This window comes from Haliotis rufescens, unplaced genomic scaffold, assembly GCF_023055435.1.
Source record: "Haliotis rufescens isolate VD_foot unplaced genomic scaffold, xgHalRufe1.0.p SCAF_2, whole genome shotgun sequence".
NCBI lineage: Eukaryota > Metazoa > Mollusca > Gastropoda > Lepetellida > Haliotidae > Haliotis > Haliotis rufescens.
This window is the reverse complement of record NW_025963890.1, coordinates 9,671,358-9,691,605: the sequence shown is the minus strand read 5'-3', so window position 1 is coordinate 9,691,605 and position 20,248 is coordinate 9,671,358. Positions and strand designations below refer to the sequence as shown.

The 20,248-nt window shown below is 42.3% G+C and overlaps 1 protein-coding gene across 1 annotated transcript; it reads left to right on the top strand.

Annotated features, from left to right (window-relative positions):
* Positions 1–7,034: 7,034 nt before the first annotated feature.
* On the top strand, positions 7,035–13,678 carry LOC124136170 (mpv17-like protein 2). The gene is made up of 5 exons (XM_046502020.2): positions 7,035–7,347; positions 9,124–9,285; positions 9,779–9,855; positions 10,707–10,835; positions 12,768–13,678. The coding sequence occupies exons 1-5, from the start codon at positions 7,179–7,181 to the stop codon at positions 12,819–12,821; spliced, it is 591 nt and encodes a 196-aa protein (XP_046357976.1). The 5' UTR covers positions 7,035–7,178; the 3' UTR covers positions 12,822–13,678.
* Positions 13,679–20,248: the final 6,570 nt, after the last annotated feature.

Here is a 20,248-nt window from a genome sequence, read left to right as displayed (position 1 = left end):
AAAACAGAGGATATTTGACATTCCATTTACATCAGTTCCACATTGTCATTCACGGCAGAAAAGTGACAGATCGTCATTTATTGAGTTAATATCGGTTCTTACCATGTTATAGGGCGGTGTATTTTATTGTTTAACAGTGATTGTATCTGTATTGCATTGTTTTTGTTGAGATTCGGTAGACGCTCATTGTATTGTTTTTTGGGTAGTGACCAGTCGTCATGAAGTTACTATTTTTAGATGCTAGTGTGGTATGTAAACTTCCAGTTCAATATACTACGGACGGTGATAGTGTGTTATAGAAACATATGGAATGTTCGAGTGATGCTAGACTAGTGAGGGGACTGTATGGATACTTCCAGTAGCTTGTTAGGTTGTATATATAACGGGACAAGAGCGTGTTTACGGATGTCTCACACATTTCGTCTCTCACGCTTGTCATCGCTTCGAACCCAGCTTTCATGTGAGGATTGTTCATCATCCCTGATTCCCTACCAGCCCATCTCGTAAGCTTTCAACTATTGCCGCTGGTTGAATATATATTATTATCACTGACTTTTACCATCACCACTGTATTTTGTATTTGATATTTACCACTGCCATCATATGTATTGCCGCTGAATATTGTACTACCACTCTATTGTGTACTGCCATTGTAAATTCTGTGCAGTATTTTGTATTGATTTGTAACCCTAGTTAATTTTTGTAATACATTTGTTGATTGTAAACCGCTTGTCGGTTTCATTCTAGGTCCTTTTTACGGACAGATTTCTGGGTTTACATATTGTTTCAATTTGGGAATCGACACATAACAACCGCAAAGTGCCATTTTGTTACTTGACCAGCATGTATTCACTCGATTCCAACAATGATCTCGTAGAATTCAAGAACATTTTTTGCTGAAGTTGATGTTGTATATAATCATATCCAAATGTACAATAAAGGCTTTTATTGATCTCAATTATTTTTTGTTATTTTTGTATATATGTTTTAAGATTTTGCATAAATGGAACTACATTTTAAGTCGCAATCACAGGAAACGTAACTGGTTGCTAGGTTGGGACAATTTACATTTGTAATTAAATGATTGAATTTTCTGTTAGACAACTACACAAAAAGTATATACTAAATAGGATATTGCTTGTGTCGAGTGAAATCTTGTTCTCTCATTGTGTAACGGGGCTATGCTATTCGTGAAAATATCTCCTTTCCCTCGCCAGGAGAGAAACATTTCACTCAATCTATGGAATATTCACCTGGAAATAATTAATTACCTCTAACTATATATTTCCATATATAATGGCATTTAAAACAAATCGTATCCTCTATTTTTTCTTAAAAAAACACGCGCGTCTTTGTGAGATGCTCACATTTAAATACATGCAGAAACCGAAATCGGTTGTTTACTGACATAATGTTACTATTCTATGGCAATATTTATTAGACCGATTAATTCTGGTGGGTTGCTCACCGATGTTTCCTGGTGGGTTGCTCACCGATGTTTCCTGGTGGGGTGCTCAACGATGTTTCCTGGTGGGTGCTCAACGATGTTTCGTGGTGGGGTGCTCAATGATGTTTCCTGGTGTGGTGCTCAACTATGTTTCCTGGTTGGGTGCTTAACGATGTTTCCTGGTTGGGTGCTCAATGATGTTTCCTGGTGGGGTGCTTAACGTTGGTTCCTGGTGGGGTGATCAACGATGTTTCCTGTAGGGGTGCTCAACGATGTTTCCTGGTTGGGTGCTCAACGATGTTTCCTGGTGTGGTGCTCAACAATGTTTCCTGGTTGGGTGCTTAACGATGTTTCCTGGTGGGGTGATCAAAGATGTTTCCTGGTGTCGTGCTCAACGATGTTTCCTGGTTGGGTGTTTAACGATGTTTCCTGTTGGGGTGCTCAACGATGTTTCCTGGTGGATATTTCAAACATTTGGAGCAAACCTGTTTCTCTCTTGTCTTAATCCCCGAAAATACCAAGAGTTGTGTTCTCTACAAACTTGAGCACGAAGCTGCAGTTACTTTTACCTTGTGGAGTATGGACGTTCATGTGCTGCTGTGAGTGCGTTATGTGTTGTGTGCTCACACACGTGTTAACAGTATCTCCGACGACCATATGTAAACGGCTCAACATGCAAGAATCTATCGATGTTAAGAAGACAAGCACACATACGCGTGCGCTCAAGCATGCACGCACATACTCATACTGAACCACCAATATACTAAATATATGTCAGGCATATTATCATTTCTATAATGTCCTACGGTATAGAATTGTTTGTGGGATGCTCTATTAATTTTTAAATTATAGTGAGTGAGTGAGTTTGGTTTTACGCCGCTTTTAGCAATATTCCCGTTATATCACGGCGGGGCACACCAGAAATGGGCTCCACACATTGTACCCATGTCGGGATTCGAACCCGGGTTTTCGGCGTGAAGAGCGAACGCTTTAACCATTCGGCTACCCGACAGCCCCCAGAGCAACAGAATATGGTTACTATTTGGTATATTTTCTCTGGCTTTTTTTCTTTGTTCTGTTAGAACTGTCATTGACTTTGAATGAGTGAGTGAGTATGGTTTTAAGCCCCTTTTAGCAATATTCCACAAATATATCGGCGGGGGACACCAGAAATGAGCTGCATACATTGTACCCAGAACGGAATCGAACCCGGGTCTTCGAGTGACGAGCAAACGCTTTAACCACTAGGCTGCCCCAGCAACCCACATGGACATTGGAGTGAGTTAGTGAGTGAGTATGGTTTTACGCCGCTGTTCGCAATATTACAGCAATATCACAGCAGGGGACGCCAGAAATGGGTTTCACACATTTTACCCATTTGCATTGGAGAATCGAACCCGTGTCTTCGGCGTGACGAGCGAACGCTTTAACAACTAGGCTACCCCACCGTCCCAATGGACATTGGAAGACTAAACCAAAATGGAAAACTCCAGTCACACAAAATGCTACACTGTGTGTGTTATTGTACTTGTCCGGACTAATGCCGGTTCCATAGTGCTAACCCACTGAATTACCATGCCGAGGTTTGATATGGATATTCTACTCAGACACAGCACGTACACTGACTCCGAGCCGACCAGTCCTTGTTTTATACCCTCAATGCCGAGCACCAGGCAGGGTAACAAAAAGTATCATCTTTTAACGTCTTGAATACACGATTCCGTTTTAACGTTTTAACGTCTTTTGTCAAAACACCGACCTTCCGCTGTCTGTGGGAACCAGTATAAAATATACATTCTGGTTGTCAGGATTGACGTCTGTTTCTCGTACAACGGGGCCAGTCAGGGATCTGCGTGTGACGGCCATTAACAGCACTGCTCTGCAGGTAGCATGGAAGAAACCCTTTGACAGATACCGCTACTGTGATACATGTGTATTCCGTCACCTACTCGGTCAATATCAAACATGTAAGTGAAATCTGTATTTTCAAGAAGAAACAAATGCTTGAACAAATTTTGTTTTTACCATATGCCTTCCTTTTCGAGTAATGTGATGGGTTCCGGGTATCCCCTGCTCCTAAACTAAAGCGACAGAGCCATTTCCATAAAGCCACGCAATTCGCTGTGCAGAGTGGCGTCCCTTAGGCGTGTCAGAAACCTATAATCGCAGGTTCGAATCACAGATAGGTATCTGGGATTGTCAGCACCACCCGGATGTTCGCCGGTTGCATCAAGGCGTTAAACGTCTAAGATCTGCATCACTTTGAGCCATCCTCCCACATCAAGATAACACGCCATAATATAACCGAAAACGTGTTCAAACCCGAATCACCCATTTCAGTTTATTTAACACAGGTCAAAACTAATATCACTGAAGAAGAGGATGTTGAGCTCGTTCTGACGGAGCTTGACCAATGGCGGAACTACACGCTGACCGTGACGGCACAGATTCAAAACAAGGGTTTCACCAGTCACCCGGTCAATATCACAAATTATCATCAAGGTATAAAATACCACATACATCACATACGTAATTCATGACCGAGACTCCTGTCGGAATGAAGCACAATATTGATATAAATAAGGGAAACGGTTGCACAGTATGAACTTGGTTCACGCTCAGTGCCTGTTTTTCTTCTTCCTGCATTCGACAAGTGGCTAAGAATTACACTATAAAGGCAATACCATTAAACAAGCCAACGGGCAATGAGACAAACCTTCACAACTAGTTATTACAACATTGCATTGTGCAGCGCTTCATTTGGATATCCCAGTATTGTCTCTACAACTAATTTAATGATTTTTCTAGAGATACACACATCACCAGTGACCGAGAGGGAGTTGATGAGGACCCCAGTAGCTAGCATCGCCGTTGCCATCATTTTTGCTGCAGTATCAGTTGTTGTTATTATGTTCCGTGTTTCCTCTATTAGAAGCCGGGACTCTAATAGACGCCGGGACTCTAATAGAAGCCGGGACTCTAATAGACGCCGGGACTCTAATAGAAGCCGGGACTCTAATAGACGCCGGGACTCTAATAGACGCCGGGACTCTATTAGAAGCCGGGACTCTATTAGACGCCGGGACTCTATTAGAAGCCGGGACTCTATTAGAAGCCGGGACTCTAATAGACGCCGGGACTCTAATAGAAGCCGGGACTCTAATAGACGCCGGGACTCTAATAGACGCCGGGACTCTATTAGAAGCCGGGACTCTATTAGACGCCGGGACTCTATTAGAAGCCGGGACTCTATTAGAAGCCGGGACTCTATTAGAAGCCGGGCCTCCGGGTCGATCAATTGAAATATTTCCATTTCGTGACGATTCGGGACATTCGTGGTCATAGTGAAATGGGGGTAAAAATAGAAGCCGGGCCTCCAATTGATGCCGGGTCAAAGGCTTGTCCGAAATAAATAGAAGCCCGGGCGTGTAATAGAGGAAATACGGTAAGTACAAACAAGGTTTTCACTCAGTCACGACACACACACAGGCGTCAAGAAAAGGCATGATTAATGTTCAGACATATGTATTTATTATAATGATTATGTGTTTATTTATTTTTATAGTTCAGAGCATCATAATTTTGTAATTTCGGTTTTGACCATTCACTTTTGACAGCCTTTCGATCCTCCACAAGAGGGATGTTCTATGTGAACACATCAATATCACCCTACCGAGGATGACCTCTAGTCCTTTCAACGAAGACGGTGAAGTTGGATTTGCACATGTTATACAGTATTTTTGTGCACACATTAGAGTGTTCATTCTTCATGTAGAAATTATATTCCTTTTAAACAGTTTCATTTTGAAAGTAATATTTATTCCATCAAAATTTGACCCTGTGATTGAATAAATAACGTATACACGGTTAAAGCAGTGAATGAGGACGTGTTTATTTAAAGTACAAACGTCATTACTCCACTCAGTTAAGCAGAAGTGAGTTAGTAAATGAGTCATTTGGGTTTCATTGTACCAATAAGGGGAACCGAATCCGGGCCTTCGCCTTGACGAGAGAACGCTTTAACCGCTAGGCTACCCTACGCACCTAATCATCACTACATGTTGTTTGGTTATGCAAAAGACATGGGGGAGAGACCATTACTCCATATACACTATATGATGCTGCTTACGAGTCGAGGAGTGTTAGCTGAGCTGAGAAACCGCAACTCTGCACAGTGTCCTTAGACGACTGGGCCACCCGTGCCCTCTTCAACTGGCAAATCCAGTTCGCCCCCAACTGACACATGCAACGCTTTAATCATTACGACTGCATAAGTTCCAACACTAATTTTCGGTGAAATATTTGTGTTTGGGAATTGAATGTTTCTGACTTCAAGTATGGTTACTAAAAGCACGAACAGGATCAATTAAAACTTTACAAACACGAGACGTAGCATCAAACTTCTTGACGTCATGAAATCCCTACTGGTCGGCCAATCAGAAAGCTAGATTCTCTAACGAGTGATTGCACTTGATATAATGACAACATGTCGTGCTTTCTGGCATGGATTATTTATAATAAGGCATTACACCGAATCATCGCTCTTTGCAAATACACCAAACGTAATTGGCATTATTACAATATTTTAATATTCTCAACTCCCCACAGTTGCTAAATGTCAGCTGGTTGACCGTAATCTCCGTGAGTCTTTATTTCTGTAATACTTCTAAACTGATTATTGTGGTTTGAATGACGTTATCGTACCTGTTGACGTGATGAGATAAAGGTACCTTGTTAACATAACCACAGGCTACGTAATTACCCCCATGGAGTCTGGGACCGTATAGCGAGATGTGCTTCATTACCAATGTCAGTGTCCACCGTGGTCTAGTGGTAGGTGGTTCGATCCCCGACCGCGTCATATCAAAAGACGGTAAAAATGGCACTTGTTGTTACCCTGCCTGGACCTCGGCGTTAAGTGGCGTAACCAAGGACTGGTCGACTCGGAGTCACTATACTTTGTCTGAGTGGGGTATTCATGTTAAACTGCGGCATGGTATCTCAGTGTGCTAGCAATTTAAAGTAGGCATTAGTCCGGACTAGTACAAGCAGCCACACACAGGCGTGCATGCACATGGCTGTATAAATGCAATAATCTTGAACGCGACGTTAAACCCCATTTCACCACCAATGGCAGTCCATTTATCAGCAAACCACTAAATTTTGAGATTAAAAGATGAAAGTAATTAACAGCCGAAGCAACCTTTATCGACCAAACCCCCCAAACAGATAGAAAACCAACACCATGCAATCCACGGTGAGGGGGGGGGGGGGGGGGGGGGGGGTTAATGAGAGCGTGAAGAGGAACCCCAAAACTCCATGCATCATCCTTTTAAGGGGAATTTAATCGAAATTACTCATATACTTTTTGAAAGTATTACTAACACTTAGCAAAAGTGACGGACCAAGATCAAAGCGTCTGGTGTGGAGTGTTCACATTTTTTACATCATTTGTTGCATGTTATCTAAAATTAAATACATATGATTCATGTTTCGTTTGTGAACAAAGACCATTTCGCATTTTGTAAATCAACCCGAATAGGATACCGATGCGTTTCATAAACAAAGGGAGCTAACTGCTGACGAGTTCATGAAATATACACGTGTTCTATGACTGAACGTTTGAAAAGTCATGGTAGGACAATTGAGGTCAGGGAGTTTTTCTGACGAAATGCTGGTTCTGCCTTTTAGATTTTAGCTAGTTATGTTTTATATCTAGCATTAACACACAATGTTGTCGAAATTGAGCGTTTTTGTGAAGAGATCGTTCAGCAAGCACCTGTTGTTGACAAATATAGCCACATACAGTTCCCTGCTTGCTCTCGGCGACTGTTTTGTACAACACATCGAACATCATGCTGAGGGTGGCGAGAAGCAACCTTATAACTATCACAGAACGGGTAATGTTATGTTTCACAAATCACGATATTTGTTAGTATACAGGGCGCATATGGAGGCTCACATTTGTAATCAGGATGAACATATATTATATACACGGATACAGATTTATCAGCTGTGATGTGCCCGGCCTCCTGTAAGGCACAGCAAGTAAGAACCAATCCCATGGTGTTTCCTGGTTAGACATCACCCAGAATTGTTTCATATGAGGCGACATAACTGATTGGTTTATAATTTATCAGGCTTCATGACTTGGTTGATAGCATGTCGGCATAGGCCGATGTTGTGGATCAATGCTCATTAGGGCTGGGACGGGTCCAAATTTACTACCCGGGTACCCAATACCCTATTACCCGACCCTACCCGGATACCCGCTGTAGATCTTTAGAGATAGGTACAAACTGTCCGATTTGTAAAAGTTTGACCATATAGCCTTGGCAAAATGTATTTATATACATGTGTAAAACGATCTGGTCATGCATACATTGAAGTTTACTGCATGAAGGTTTATCCTTATTCAAACATATAAAAGTCAGAAGGAATGGGTGCATTGTCAGAAAGAAATGGGAACATTAGTGACTTATAGTGTAACCGTAGAGTTTTAGATAAGTTTTGTCTTTAAACAATATATATCACGTTATTAAGCACGGGTCTGGGTAGTCCTGTGGGTACCCAGGTCCAACTCAGGCCGACCCGAGTACCCAAGTTACCCGTCCCAGCCCTAATGCTCATGATATCAATCACTGGATTATTTCCAAGCTGCTGGCTGTCATATAGCTGGAAGTGTATTGGGGTTTATTTGTTGTTTAATGCTGCACTCAGCAATATTCCAGCTATATGACAGCAGGCTGTAAATAATCGATTCAGGACCAGGCAATCCAGTGATGGACATCATGAGCATCGGTACAAACAATTGGGATATGATGACATGTATCAACCAAGTCAGCATGGACCATCTGTGAAGCCAATTTCTAGTGTACCCCTCATTCATTCATTATCCATCAGTAGCTCACCTGATATCTAAAACCTGATTACCATATTCGACATAATAAGGCCCTGCTCTTATAAGCGCCCATGGCGATATTTGCTAATATATTGGCTAGTGAACAATGCCTTCCGATTGATCAATGTACACTTATCTATTTGTGTATAATACGCACTCGTGGGGGTGGCAATGGCTCCTCTTAATCATGTATAATTGTGTGTTTCAGGTCGTGTGTTTATCCTGGGGGTGGCAATGGCTACTCTGAATTATGTATTGTTGTGTGTTACAGGTCGTGTGTTTATCCTGGGGGTGGCGATGGCTCCTCTGAATCATGTATAATTGTGTGTTACAGGTCGTGTGTTTATCCTGGGGGTGGCGATGGCTCCTCTGAATTATGTATAATTGTGTGTTACAGGTCGTGTATTTATTCTGGGGGTGGCGATGGCTCCTCTGAATCATGTATAATTGTGTGTTACAGGTCGTGTGTTTATCCTGGGGGTGGCGATGGCTCCTCTGAATCATGTATAATTGTGTGTTACAGGTCGTGTGTTTATCCTGGGGGTGGCGATGGCTCCTCTGAATCATGTATAATTGTGTGTTACAGGTCGTGTGTTTATCCTGGGGGTGGCGATGGCTCCTCTGAATCATGTATAATTGTGTGTTACAGGTCGTGTGTTTATCCTGGGGGTGGCGATGGCTCCTCTGAATCATGTATAATTGTGTGTTACAGGTCGTGTGTTTATCCTGGGGGTGGTGATGGCTCCTCTGAATCATGTATAATTGTGTGTTACAGGTCGTGTGTTTATCCTGGGGGTGGCGATGGCTCCTCTGAATCATGTGTGGTACAAGGTGTTGGACAGGGTGATCACAGGAACAGGAGGGAAGGTGGCTGCCAAGAAAATTCTCGCGGAACAATTCTCTGCTGCCCCATTCTTCCTCACAGCTTATATTACAGGTATGGAGGAGTCAATGAGTGAGTGAATGTTGCGTAACACCACAGCCGGCCATGTCATGGCTATGTGTATATGACCAAGGCTGGAGCAGGCAAACCAGGGAACCATAGTGCCCCAGAGCTCAATCCCATGTCCTACAGAGACACATTCTAACACAAGTCACTGACTGCCCATTCCTTTAAGCTCTTATTACAAGAATCATGTGGTGGGAACCTGTTCTAGCCCATGGGGGATGCTATGAAGGAATTTTTGTCAGTAACCATGGTAACATGGGGGGGGGGGGGGGGGGGGACAGTTATGTGTTGCCAAGTATTATATGGTTAAAAATCTTGAAAATTAAGGGAGGAAGCTGTTCTTGTTATCACTTTTGTTTCTCCATGTAATACAAACACCTTTCTAGTTTCTAAAACTATACTCCTTGTAACCAAGAAAATATGGCATGAAATGTTTTCATGAAAATGTAGATTACAGGTGTTGATAACATCTCTGTTGCAGGTATCGGTGCCCTGGAGAGAAAAAGTGGTCATGAAATTTATCAAGAACTGAGCGACAAGTTTCTGTTTATTTATCTGGTAAGCTAACTTTCAGTAATTTGTCAAAGAGCTAAAGGGCTGTTGGCTGCACATTATTATTTTTTCAAATATTAAGTGATTTTGATGCACTTTGCGAGATAAGATCTGTTAGATGATATATGTTGGTTATACCACTTTATTGATATTTGGTACTTTGTTATTAAGTCAATACACCCTGTGAACATGTTAGATACTCAATCTCATTAAAATCGCTAAACAAAGATCTGAGGACATCCCAGTAGGGGTCACGTCAGAACAACCTTTCATCCGACCAATGAGAGCGTCACTTACCAGATCATGAAAGTGACAGTCGGAATGTGATTTCTAATCATGCATCCTCGAAAACTTTAACACGGGTATTCCGAACGATAGTTACGGGTTTACCAACTGAATCCATACAATCTAGACCATCTATTACCCATTCCAGAATGTTCTTTTGTTCAGATTTCAAATTTTTAATCGAGAATTTGTCAAAATATGTTTTGAAGCCATTTGAAATTAGTGCCTTCAAGCACGAGAAAGCTGCCTTCTGAATGGTCATTCCATTGGTCGGTCAAAGTTCGAGCAAGGTCGGCCTGACGTGACCCGTAATGGGATGTCCTCAGATCTTTGTTAAGCGGTAGCGAGGACTAAGATCTGATTATTTATGAGATTGGTTGGATACTTGGAGGGAGTGGATGTTCTTTGTCCTCTAACAATCATCAGCCTCAGACCAGGAAATGAGGATGTGCCGTTGGAGGATATGGTCAGTCCTGTACTTGGTCACGCTGTTAAAGGAAAAGAAGTTGTGATTCCACTAGTATTTATATAAATGAGTGTAAATAATGAAAACATTGTTCATTTCACTTCAGGTTGACTGGTTTGTGTGGCCGCCAGCGCAGTTCATCAACTTCTACTTCCTGCCAACTCAATACCGCGTTGCATACGTTTCCGTACTGACGCTATGCTGGAACTGCTTTCTGTCCTATGTTAAACACAAGGTACGTAGCATATACTGCTGTCTAGGTATAGGTTAGACCATGAGGAACCAGTGTCTAATCGTTTAAATAGTTAATCAAACCAGGAGGTGCACAGCGCCGAGTGGTTTAATTACCTATTTCAATGATTAGACATGGGTCCGAGAGGTCTAACATACTTAAACCATGTCCAACATTTATAGCAATGCTTAATAAACATTGTTTTGTTAAAGGTATTTTGAAAGATATTCAGGAACTCTGTGCTCAACTGTGAGAACACTGTGTGAGTTGACCCTGCAAGCAGCACGTGAAATATGATCCCCGAGCCTTTCGCACGTGCACCTCGCACTTTGCCAATTTGGCTTATGAAATGCATGTCCCTGGGCAACTATACCATTCATTTTGGACCAGCTCAAGCATATTTATATATCACCTAAATTATATTTGCCATGTTGATGAGCCTGTTATGAGCAAACAGCCCTGATCAAGATAATAGTAATTTCTTGTATGTCTGTTCGTTTCGTTGATCGAAAAGCTACCAAATCACAAGTACCTACAAATACTAGAATGCACAGAGTAACATTCTGTATAAAAATTGCATAAAACATATACACAGTTCATAAACGGATAAGCAATAAGTCCTGATGTGAGTAAATATTTAGTTGTTAATTTCATACAATTTCTCCTAAGTTGCTGTGGCAGAAGTCTACATTCGTTAACCTTCCGTGCGGACTAAGCGGGTTCGAATCCTGATGGCGACAAACGTTTTTCATGAAATTGTTTGATCATCAAGATAACTGATCGGGGAAAAAGAAGTTCACCATACCCATGCTCATGGGTTTCACCGAAGTGGTAAACGTCCCAGACCTGCATAACTTCGGGCTTTCCTCCCACATTCAGCTGACACACTGTGATATAACTGGAATACTGTTAAAAGAGGCATTAAATCCAACTCACTCACAATGCTATTTTGTGTTGACACGATGCAATACCAGATTGGTGCCTGTAAACTAGTTTGTTTGTGAAGTAATAAAATAAGAACATGTCTTTTATTATTTCCTGTAATTAAATCACAAATTGGCAATCTAGATCGAGGTGGCGCTCATTTAAACTTTATTTCCATTTGCAAAAAATATATAGCATGGTACGCTTTATCATTGCATTAGTCAATTTATCAGTTAGGAGTGATCGTTGCTGATTTTCTTTTAGCAAAATTGGTAAATAAAGTACCTGCCATTATCTACTCGGGAGGGGGGGTGCAACTCAATATTATTACTTGTATATTCTGCAATGACTATTCGATCAAGCAATGACATATCGTGCTCAGATTTGCATAAATAAGCAGTAGACAAGGGGTATGGATTACAAGATCTTCCAATACCACGATAATGTAGAGTCACACTATGGTATGAATAAAGAAATCAAATACAATTGGTGTTATATACATAAATAATTCCTGTAGTAGTTATTTTGGACGAAATGTGAAGTTCTATTGTCAAACATCAGTGCTGGCTTGCTTTCAAATGCTGACTGACTTTGCCAGTGAAGCTGAAAGAGCTAGAAAACATGTGAGATTCTCTACCCCATGCATAGGACGCCACCCATCTCACCTTTATTCTATGCCTTGTAGACAGAGGTATACAGTTATATTATTGCCCCAGGGCTTATAGACACTGAGACTGATGAGAGTGCATAGGACGCCCCCCATTCCACCCTTTATTCTATGCCTTGTAGACGGCAGTATACAGTTATATTATTGCCCCAGGGCTTATAGACAGTGAGACTGATGAGAATGCATAGGACGCCCCCCATCCCACCCTTTATTCTATGCCTTGTGACAGTCCAGTGATTGACATCATGAGCATGAATCTAAACAACTGGGATACGATGGTATGCATCAACCAAGTCTGCGATCCAGACCACCTGATCCTGTTAGTCGCATTTATCTATTTACAGAACCCAGAACCAGCTCTTCCTGCTATAGAGAAGTCCTCCAAGAAACGTGACTGAAGTTGAGAGAAGGATGTAGACAGGGCCACTATGTTGCAGTGTTTCCATCTCATGAATATATACTCATAACGCTCTTTGGCCTTCCCAGAGTATAGACTCATAATGCTCTTTGACCTTCCCAGAGTCACAGATAATCGACCAATCAGATTCAAGGCACAAGTAACTGTTTGCTCAATCAGAATTTGCTGACTGGATTGCAGTGTGGCCTCCACATGTGGAAACCTTTTAATAGAATTTTATATCTATTCAGTAAATCTTTATGATTCATTATTGTTGGATGTTTCTTTTGTAATGCCTTTTGTGTTTGGCATGCTGATGCTAACACAATGATAATGATAGTAATAATAATATACATAATCAAAACGCAGACCACTTCAGAATGCCCAGTCCTTTCAGTTGTATGGACATGATTCCTCCATTTAAAGACATCAGTAACAGAGAAGAGTAATATTCAGGTGTATGATAAAACTGGAATAAATATAGCCTCATACCTTACTAAGGTATGTGGGTTAACAAGGTATACACAAAGGCCATTTTGGATTGAGAAATGTGTTTTTAATTAATGTGATATTCAGTCTTTTTTTATGTTTGTTATTTGCAGTGTGTATGTGTTTATTTGAGTTATGTATACCATGCCCAGTATTTTTACCCCAGTGAACATGTGAATGCTCTTCATAAACATATATTTTAAAGTTCAATGAATGTTGGCATAATGTCTCAGTGAAAGAGTACCTACATACTATCATTGTTTGTTGGAATGTGTCCGAAGAAAGTGGTTGTGTTTGGTGAATAACATTGTTATGTTATTATTGATTTATTAGTTGTCCAAAAGCAATAAACAGAATAATGAACTGTCAGTCCTTGTTTTGTATTTATCATGTTCAAGAAACACATAGAACTCATACAGAAATAGGTGTAAATTAATTTTATCGCTGCATCTATGTTATGGTTATGGTTAAAACGTTTGCTTGTCACACCGAAGACCCGGGTTGGATTCCTAACATGGGTACAATGTGTGATGCCCATTTCTGGTGTCCCTTCTGTGATATTGCTGGAATATTTCTAAAAGTGGCATAAAACCATACTCTTGTATGATGTAGACCAAAAGATGAGCATTTGATACAAGTCGTCTTCAGCGCCGAGATTCGGTGTGCAGAGTTGCGTCCCTTGGGCACGCCAGAAACCAAGATTGTTGGTTCAAATCCCAGTTCGCCCCGATTATGTTTCTAGGTTTGTCAGCACCATACCCGTGCTCGTGGGTTTCACCGAAGTGGTAAACGTCTGAGACCTGCATAACTTCGGGCTTTCCTCCTACATTAAGCTGGCACGCCGCGATATGAGTGGAATACTGTTAAAAGCGGCGTTAAACCCAACTCACCCACTTACTTGAATGTCCGACCACGTCGCGGCCCTGGTGTAGCGGTCCTTGGGATGCGTGTAGGCTTCACAATGACTCTATCGTCTGTCTTGTCATGTTAACATGTTCAGATTATTTACGAAACTTGTTCTTATAATTTAAGACGTGATCTACGATTCACTGGCTTGCGACCAGTTGTCGCCGAGGACCAACCATATCTGAAGCGGTGCGCGAGATCACGTGGCACGTGCTGTTAAGACTGGCTACAACTGGTTCATTTTCCCCTGTTTTGATTCCCTATTGTATCCTTATAACAGAAATCTACTGAAACTTTTTCCACGGAAATAAGCGCATTAAAAAGTTATTGGTACAGTCAACTTTGTACACAGAATATTTCAGAAAGGACATGAAGAAATGGCGATAACTGTTCGTTGACTAGTACACTTGTCGATGAACTCCGAGCCTTCTGGTTGTCAAACCACTCACATGACCGCTGTGCCTTAAGTTTTCAGGAATGGTTTGTGAATATTTTATGTCCGTTTCAGTGACTGTGGAAACAGTCGATAAAACTTTTGGTCGCCCGGAGTCTGGGAAAAGTTTGTTTCTACCCATACAGTTTCATTTACGAATGAGTAGTCCGACGGATTTGGAAGTGGTGTAGTGGCCGATAACACTCGTAAAGTAAGGGTATTAAAACTAATACATACACTAGCAAATCAATAGGACCAATGTTTCTTCCCTATCAGTTACCGGATATTTAACGTTTCTGACACATTGACAAATATGGAATGCATTTTTTGGTCACATCTAAATTAAAATTAGGCGCCTACTGAAACTGACGAAAAGAAGACATGAAATCGTAAGATAGTTACGTACACGCACTTGAAGTAAGTGAGTATGGTTTTACGCCGCTTTTAACACTATACCAGCTATATCCCGGCGGAGGACACCATAAATGGGTTCACACATTAATTGTACCCATGTGGGGGAATCAAAGCGGACCGTTGGCGTGACGATCGAACTTATGAACCACTAGGCTACCCCACCGCCTCCCCTGATGGAGAATATGTTGGTAGTGTGGAGACTAATTACAGCTTGTTTGTTGTTAAACGCCACATTCATCAATACTCAAGCTGTATCACAGCGACCTGTAAATAATAATATGGACCAGACAAACCATGGATTGATGTTACGACGAACATCCACACCATTGGTGTTCGATTACACTCAATAAACCAAGTCACCGAGACTGATGAGCCGGTCCATTAACTCGCCTCGCACGACAAATCTGGGGGATGACTGATAAGTTTTCTGAGCCCCACAAAAAGAAAAAAATTTGACCTGGAGACATTAAAATAAATTACGTATTTTTTAACATAATCCCCTTCCACATTGCTTTTGCCAACGATGTTGAGGGGATTTTTGTCCCAGTTTCGTAAAGGTCTTTCTCTTGGCTGTCTCAAACGTTCTCCACAACTACTATATGATGTCAACGTTCGCGGTGTAGTGAGCTTTCTTCGGGTTTGGAAACAGTTGGAAGTCTGACGGAGCCAGGTAATATAGAGGTGCTTGCTGAAGGACTTCAAAGCCAAACTCGTAGATTGTAGCCATGGCAATGGCTGATTTGTGCATTTGCGCATCGCCCTGATGGAAGGGTTCCCATCCACATCTAACTTACGGATCACCTATTACCCAGATCACCTATCACCTAAAAAATGTAGAATAGGTCTTCAGCAAGCCATGCTTGCTGTTAGAGGCAACTAACGGGATCGGGTGGCCAGGCTCGCTGACTTGGTTGATGCATGGCATTGTATCCCAGTTGCGTGGATCGATGCTTATGATGTCAATGACTGGATTGTCTGGTCCAGACTCGATTATATACAGACCGAGGTCATATAGCTGGAATATTGCCGAGACCGGCTTTAAACAACAAACAAACAAAACCTAAAAACTGGCATTGATTTACGTTGGTTGTGTCCGTTGTTGAGCACACAGGGGCGCCAGTACTGTGACTGCGTTGTGCATAGTTGGGTGTTACTAGTATAATCTCTATATATCACAAGTGAATTATTAGGGGAAAATGACATGACCCCTTTATTTGATGATTGTCTATTGGCATTGTATTGTGCACTGATTGTTCATGTAAGTGGTAAAGTGCTATTCATGTAGTGCTAAACATCAGTACGATCAGCCTCATTTATCTACTCAGCAAAATGGCAACCCCTCAAGAATTCAAGTGTGGGTTCTTCCATACCCGTATCACCTTATTACCTAAATCCAGACAAACATCACCTGATTACTTGTAACTATCTTTTACCGAAAATATTTAAAGTGGGTGGACACCGATGGAAAAGTACACATTTTCTCAGCTTCCAACGTCTCTTTGTCTTAATTTCATCCAATACTACACTCCGTTAATTATCTGGCTTTTTGGAAGATAGTCCACCATGATGACACCCTAGCATCCCAGGACATAACCTTTCCAGCTGATGGAACAGTTTTGTTTGTTTGTTGTTTAACGCCGCACTCAGCAATATTCCAGCTATATGACGGTGGTCTGTAAATAATCATTTCTGGACCAGACAGTCCAGTGATTGACATCATGAGCATCGATCCACGCAAATGGGACACGATGACATGCATCAACCAAGTCAGCGAGCCTGACCACCCGATCCCGTTAGTCGCCTCTTGCGGCAGGCATGGGTTGCTGAAGATCTATTTCAGCCCGGATCTTGATGGGACAGTCTTTGCCGTCTAGGTGGTGATGTCAAGTGCTTCCACTGTTTTGATTGTTATTTGGACATGATTGTCTGGTGTGTTTTTGATCTGATGTCCGAAGCTTTGGAACCCAATGAGACGTACACGTGACACTAGAATGAACCCTCTCCAGGGAAATACCTACTGAACTAGCAAAATGACTCTCAGTCGTTCACCGTTCGATCCTCACCGGATCGTGGAATCTCTGGATCATTTCCAATGCTGTTGAAGAGACAGGCCTTCCAGGTCGTCTTCAAGGTACTCCCTGCCACGCTTAAGCACTGCTGCCCACCTCTTAATGGTGGCATAGAAAGAGGCATCCTTCCATTGTGTTGTTTATCTTGATGGGACGGAGGGGCGGTCGGGTAGCCTAGTGGTTAAAGCGTTAGCTCGTCACGCCGAAGGCCCGGGTTCCATTCCCGACATGGGTACAATGAACGAAGCCCATTTTCTGGTGTCCCCCGCCGTGATATTGCTGGAATATTGCTAAAAGCGGCGTCAAACCAAACTCACTCACTTGATGGACGGCGTTTGGTGTCAAGCCCTTTTTTCTGCAAACACTTGATCACTGCACGTTCCTCAAGTTTATACATTTCCCGAAGGCCACAGGGCAACCTATTTTACTGACTTTTCGCAGCGAAACAGTCAAGGTGACTCAAGCTTTTTGAATATAACATTATGACATGATGTTATGTCCACAACGAAGGATTCATTATAACGCAATTACTTCTATGTGACGTTCAGAACTTACCAGTCAACCCTTGTAGGTTGCTGGGCACCATTTCAAACCCGGTAGCCCTACGGGGCTGATACATCCGTGAGGTTGTAATTTATTTTAACCACTTTAATATACCTTAATCCATATTTAGTATCAGCGCTGGACCGGCCGACTTCTAAAGACAATCCACGCAACGGACAATGAGTTAAAAGTGTTGTGTGTGAACCGTGTGGATTCGTTTGAATGTACATGAACCTAACACTACGATGTCGTCCGTTAGTTCATTGTTTCAGTCATTCGTTGAAGTGGTATTCTTCTGTATTCTTCCTATCCTTATTTAGACAGCTTGGGTATACTGATCCCGTCGTTCTTTTCTGCTCTTATCCATCATAAACGCCCAGCCTTTGACCTAGGGTCGAGTTAGCCTGGCGCCCAGCCTTTGACCTTGGGTCGAGTTAGCCTGGCGCCCAGCCTTTGACCTAGGGTCGAGTTAGCCTGGCGCCCAGCCTTTGACCTTGGGTCGAGTAAGCCTGGCGCCCAGCCTTTGACCTAGGGTCGAGTTAGCCTGGCGCCCAGCCTTTGACCTAGGGTCGGGTTAGCCTGGCGCCCAGCCTTTGACATAGGGTTGAGTTAGCCTGGCGCCCAGCCTTTGACCTAGGGTCGGGTTAGCCTGGCGCCCAGCCTTTGACCTAGGATCGAGTTAGCCTGGCGCCAAGCCTTTGACCTAGGGTCGAGTTAGCCTGGCGCCAAGCCTTTGACCTAGGGTCGGGTAAACATAACGCCCAGTCCGTTTCCCCTGCTACATACTGCCATTCTATGACCTGTTTCATACTGCCATTCTATGACCTGCTATATACTGCCATACTATGACCTGCTATATACTGCCATTCTATGACCTGCTACATACTGCCATTCTATGACCTGCCATTCTTTGACCTGCTATATACTGCCATTCTATGACCTGCTATAAACTGCCATTCTATGACCTGCCATTCTTTGACCTGCTATATACTGCCATTCTATGACCTGCTATATACTGCCATTCTATGACCTGCTATATACTGCCATTCTATGACCTGCTATATACTGCCATTCTATGACCTGCTATAAACTGCCATTCTATGACCTGCTATATACTGCCATTCTATGACCTGCTTTATACTGCCACTCTATGACCTGCTTTGTACTGCCATTCTATGACCTGCTATGTACTGCCATTCTATGACCTGCTATGTACTACCGTTCTATGACCTGCTATGTACTGCCATTCTATGACCTGCTATGTACTGCCATTCTATGACCTGCTATGTACTACCGTTCTGTGACCTGCTATGTACTGCCATTCTATGACCTGCTATGTACTGCCATTCTATGACCTGCTATGTACTGCCATTCTATGACCTGCTATGTACTGCCATTCTATGACCTGCTATATACTGCCATTCTATGACCTGCTTTGTACTGCCATTTTATTACCTGCTATATACTGCCATTCTATGACCTGCTATGTACTGCCATTCTATGACCTGCTATGTACTGCCATTCTATGAACTGCTATATACTACCGTTCTATGACCTGCTATATACTGCAATTCTATGACCTGCTATATACTGCCATTCTATGACCTGCTATGTACTGCCATTCTATGACCTGCTATGTACTACCGTTCTATGACCTGCTATATACAGTAAACTACGGTTATTACGAACACGCTTATAACGAACTGACGGATATAACGAACTTACTTTTTTGGTCCCGACTATTTGCTGTAGTTATGCTGTATATATGCTTATAACGAACTACTGTTATAACGAACTAAAATTAGTCGTCCCTTTGAGTTCGTTATAACCGTACGTTACTGTACTGCCATTCTTTGACCTGCCACTTCCAGGTCGTTGTTTGCATTTTCGTGGCTGGTTATGAAGGGCAAGTAAGACGCTTACCTGGATCCTAATAGATTGCCGCATGATACCTGTCAGGTGGAAGCGTCTTAGAACATGCGGGGGGCTGTCAGGGACCCAACATCCTGTCTGACCTAGACCTAGGTCAACGCTAAAGAGAGTACTTTACCCACTGAGGCAAATTGAGTTTGTCCAAATGTTGAGTTCTACATGTCTTTTAAGGCACAAACTAATAAAATTAGTATATGTCATATTGTTGTTCTGTTAGAGACCCATACGTCAAAACACACGGGCTCTCCTTCTAACGGTTAAAAGTGTGCGGGTGTTGGTCTTAAGAGGAAGCCATGTGATTTTAACTACATGTATATGGGGCTGTTTAATTACGATTTAACCAAATTCAAATTTTCAAATTCACATTCTGCCAGGCAATGATTGCGTTCTTCACTAGAGTTGTTGTAAAATTTGCAGTAGTCGTTAGATGTACATCACTTTGAAAGTGTGGTGTGACTTGTTCACCTAAGTATGCTTTAAAATGTCTATCTAATCTGGTCCGTCTTATAACAGTAGACAACGGATGGATGTGTCTGTAAAAAAATATAGTCCGTTTCATAATTATTACGGGGGCACGGGTGGCCCAGCCGTCTAAGGCGCCGCGATTCGCTGTGCAAAGTTTCGTCCCTGGGGCACGCCGGA

Bases quoted from the DNA above. Each gene is read 5' to 3' on its own strand.
- LOC124136170 (XM_046502020.2), top strand. From the start codon at position 7,179: ATGTTGTCGAAATTGAGCGTTTTTGTGAAGAGATCGTTCAGCAAGCAC. The intron at 9,286-9,778 runs GTATGGAGGAGT...TCTCTGTTGCAG, and splicing joins CCTCACAGCTTATATTACAG to GTATCGGTGCCCTGGAGAGA. The intron at 10,836-12,767 runs GTACGTAGCATA...ATCTATTTACAG, and splicing joins TGTCCTATGTTAAACACAAG to AACCCAGAACCAGCTCTTCC.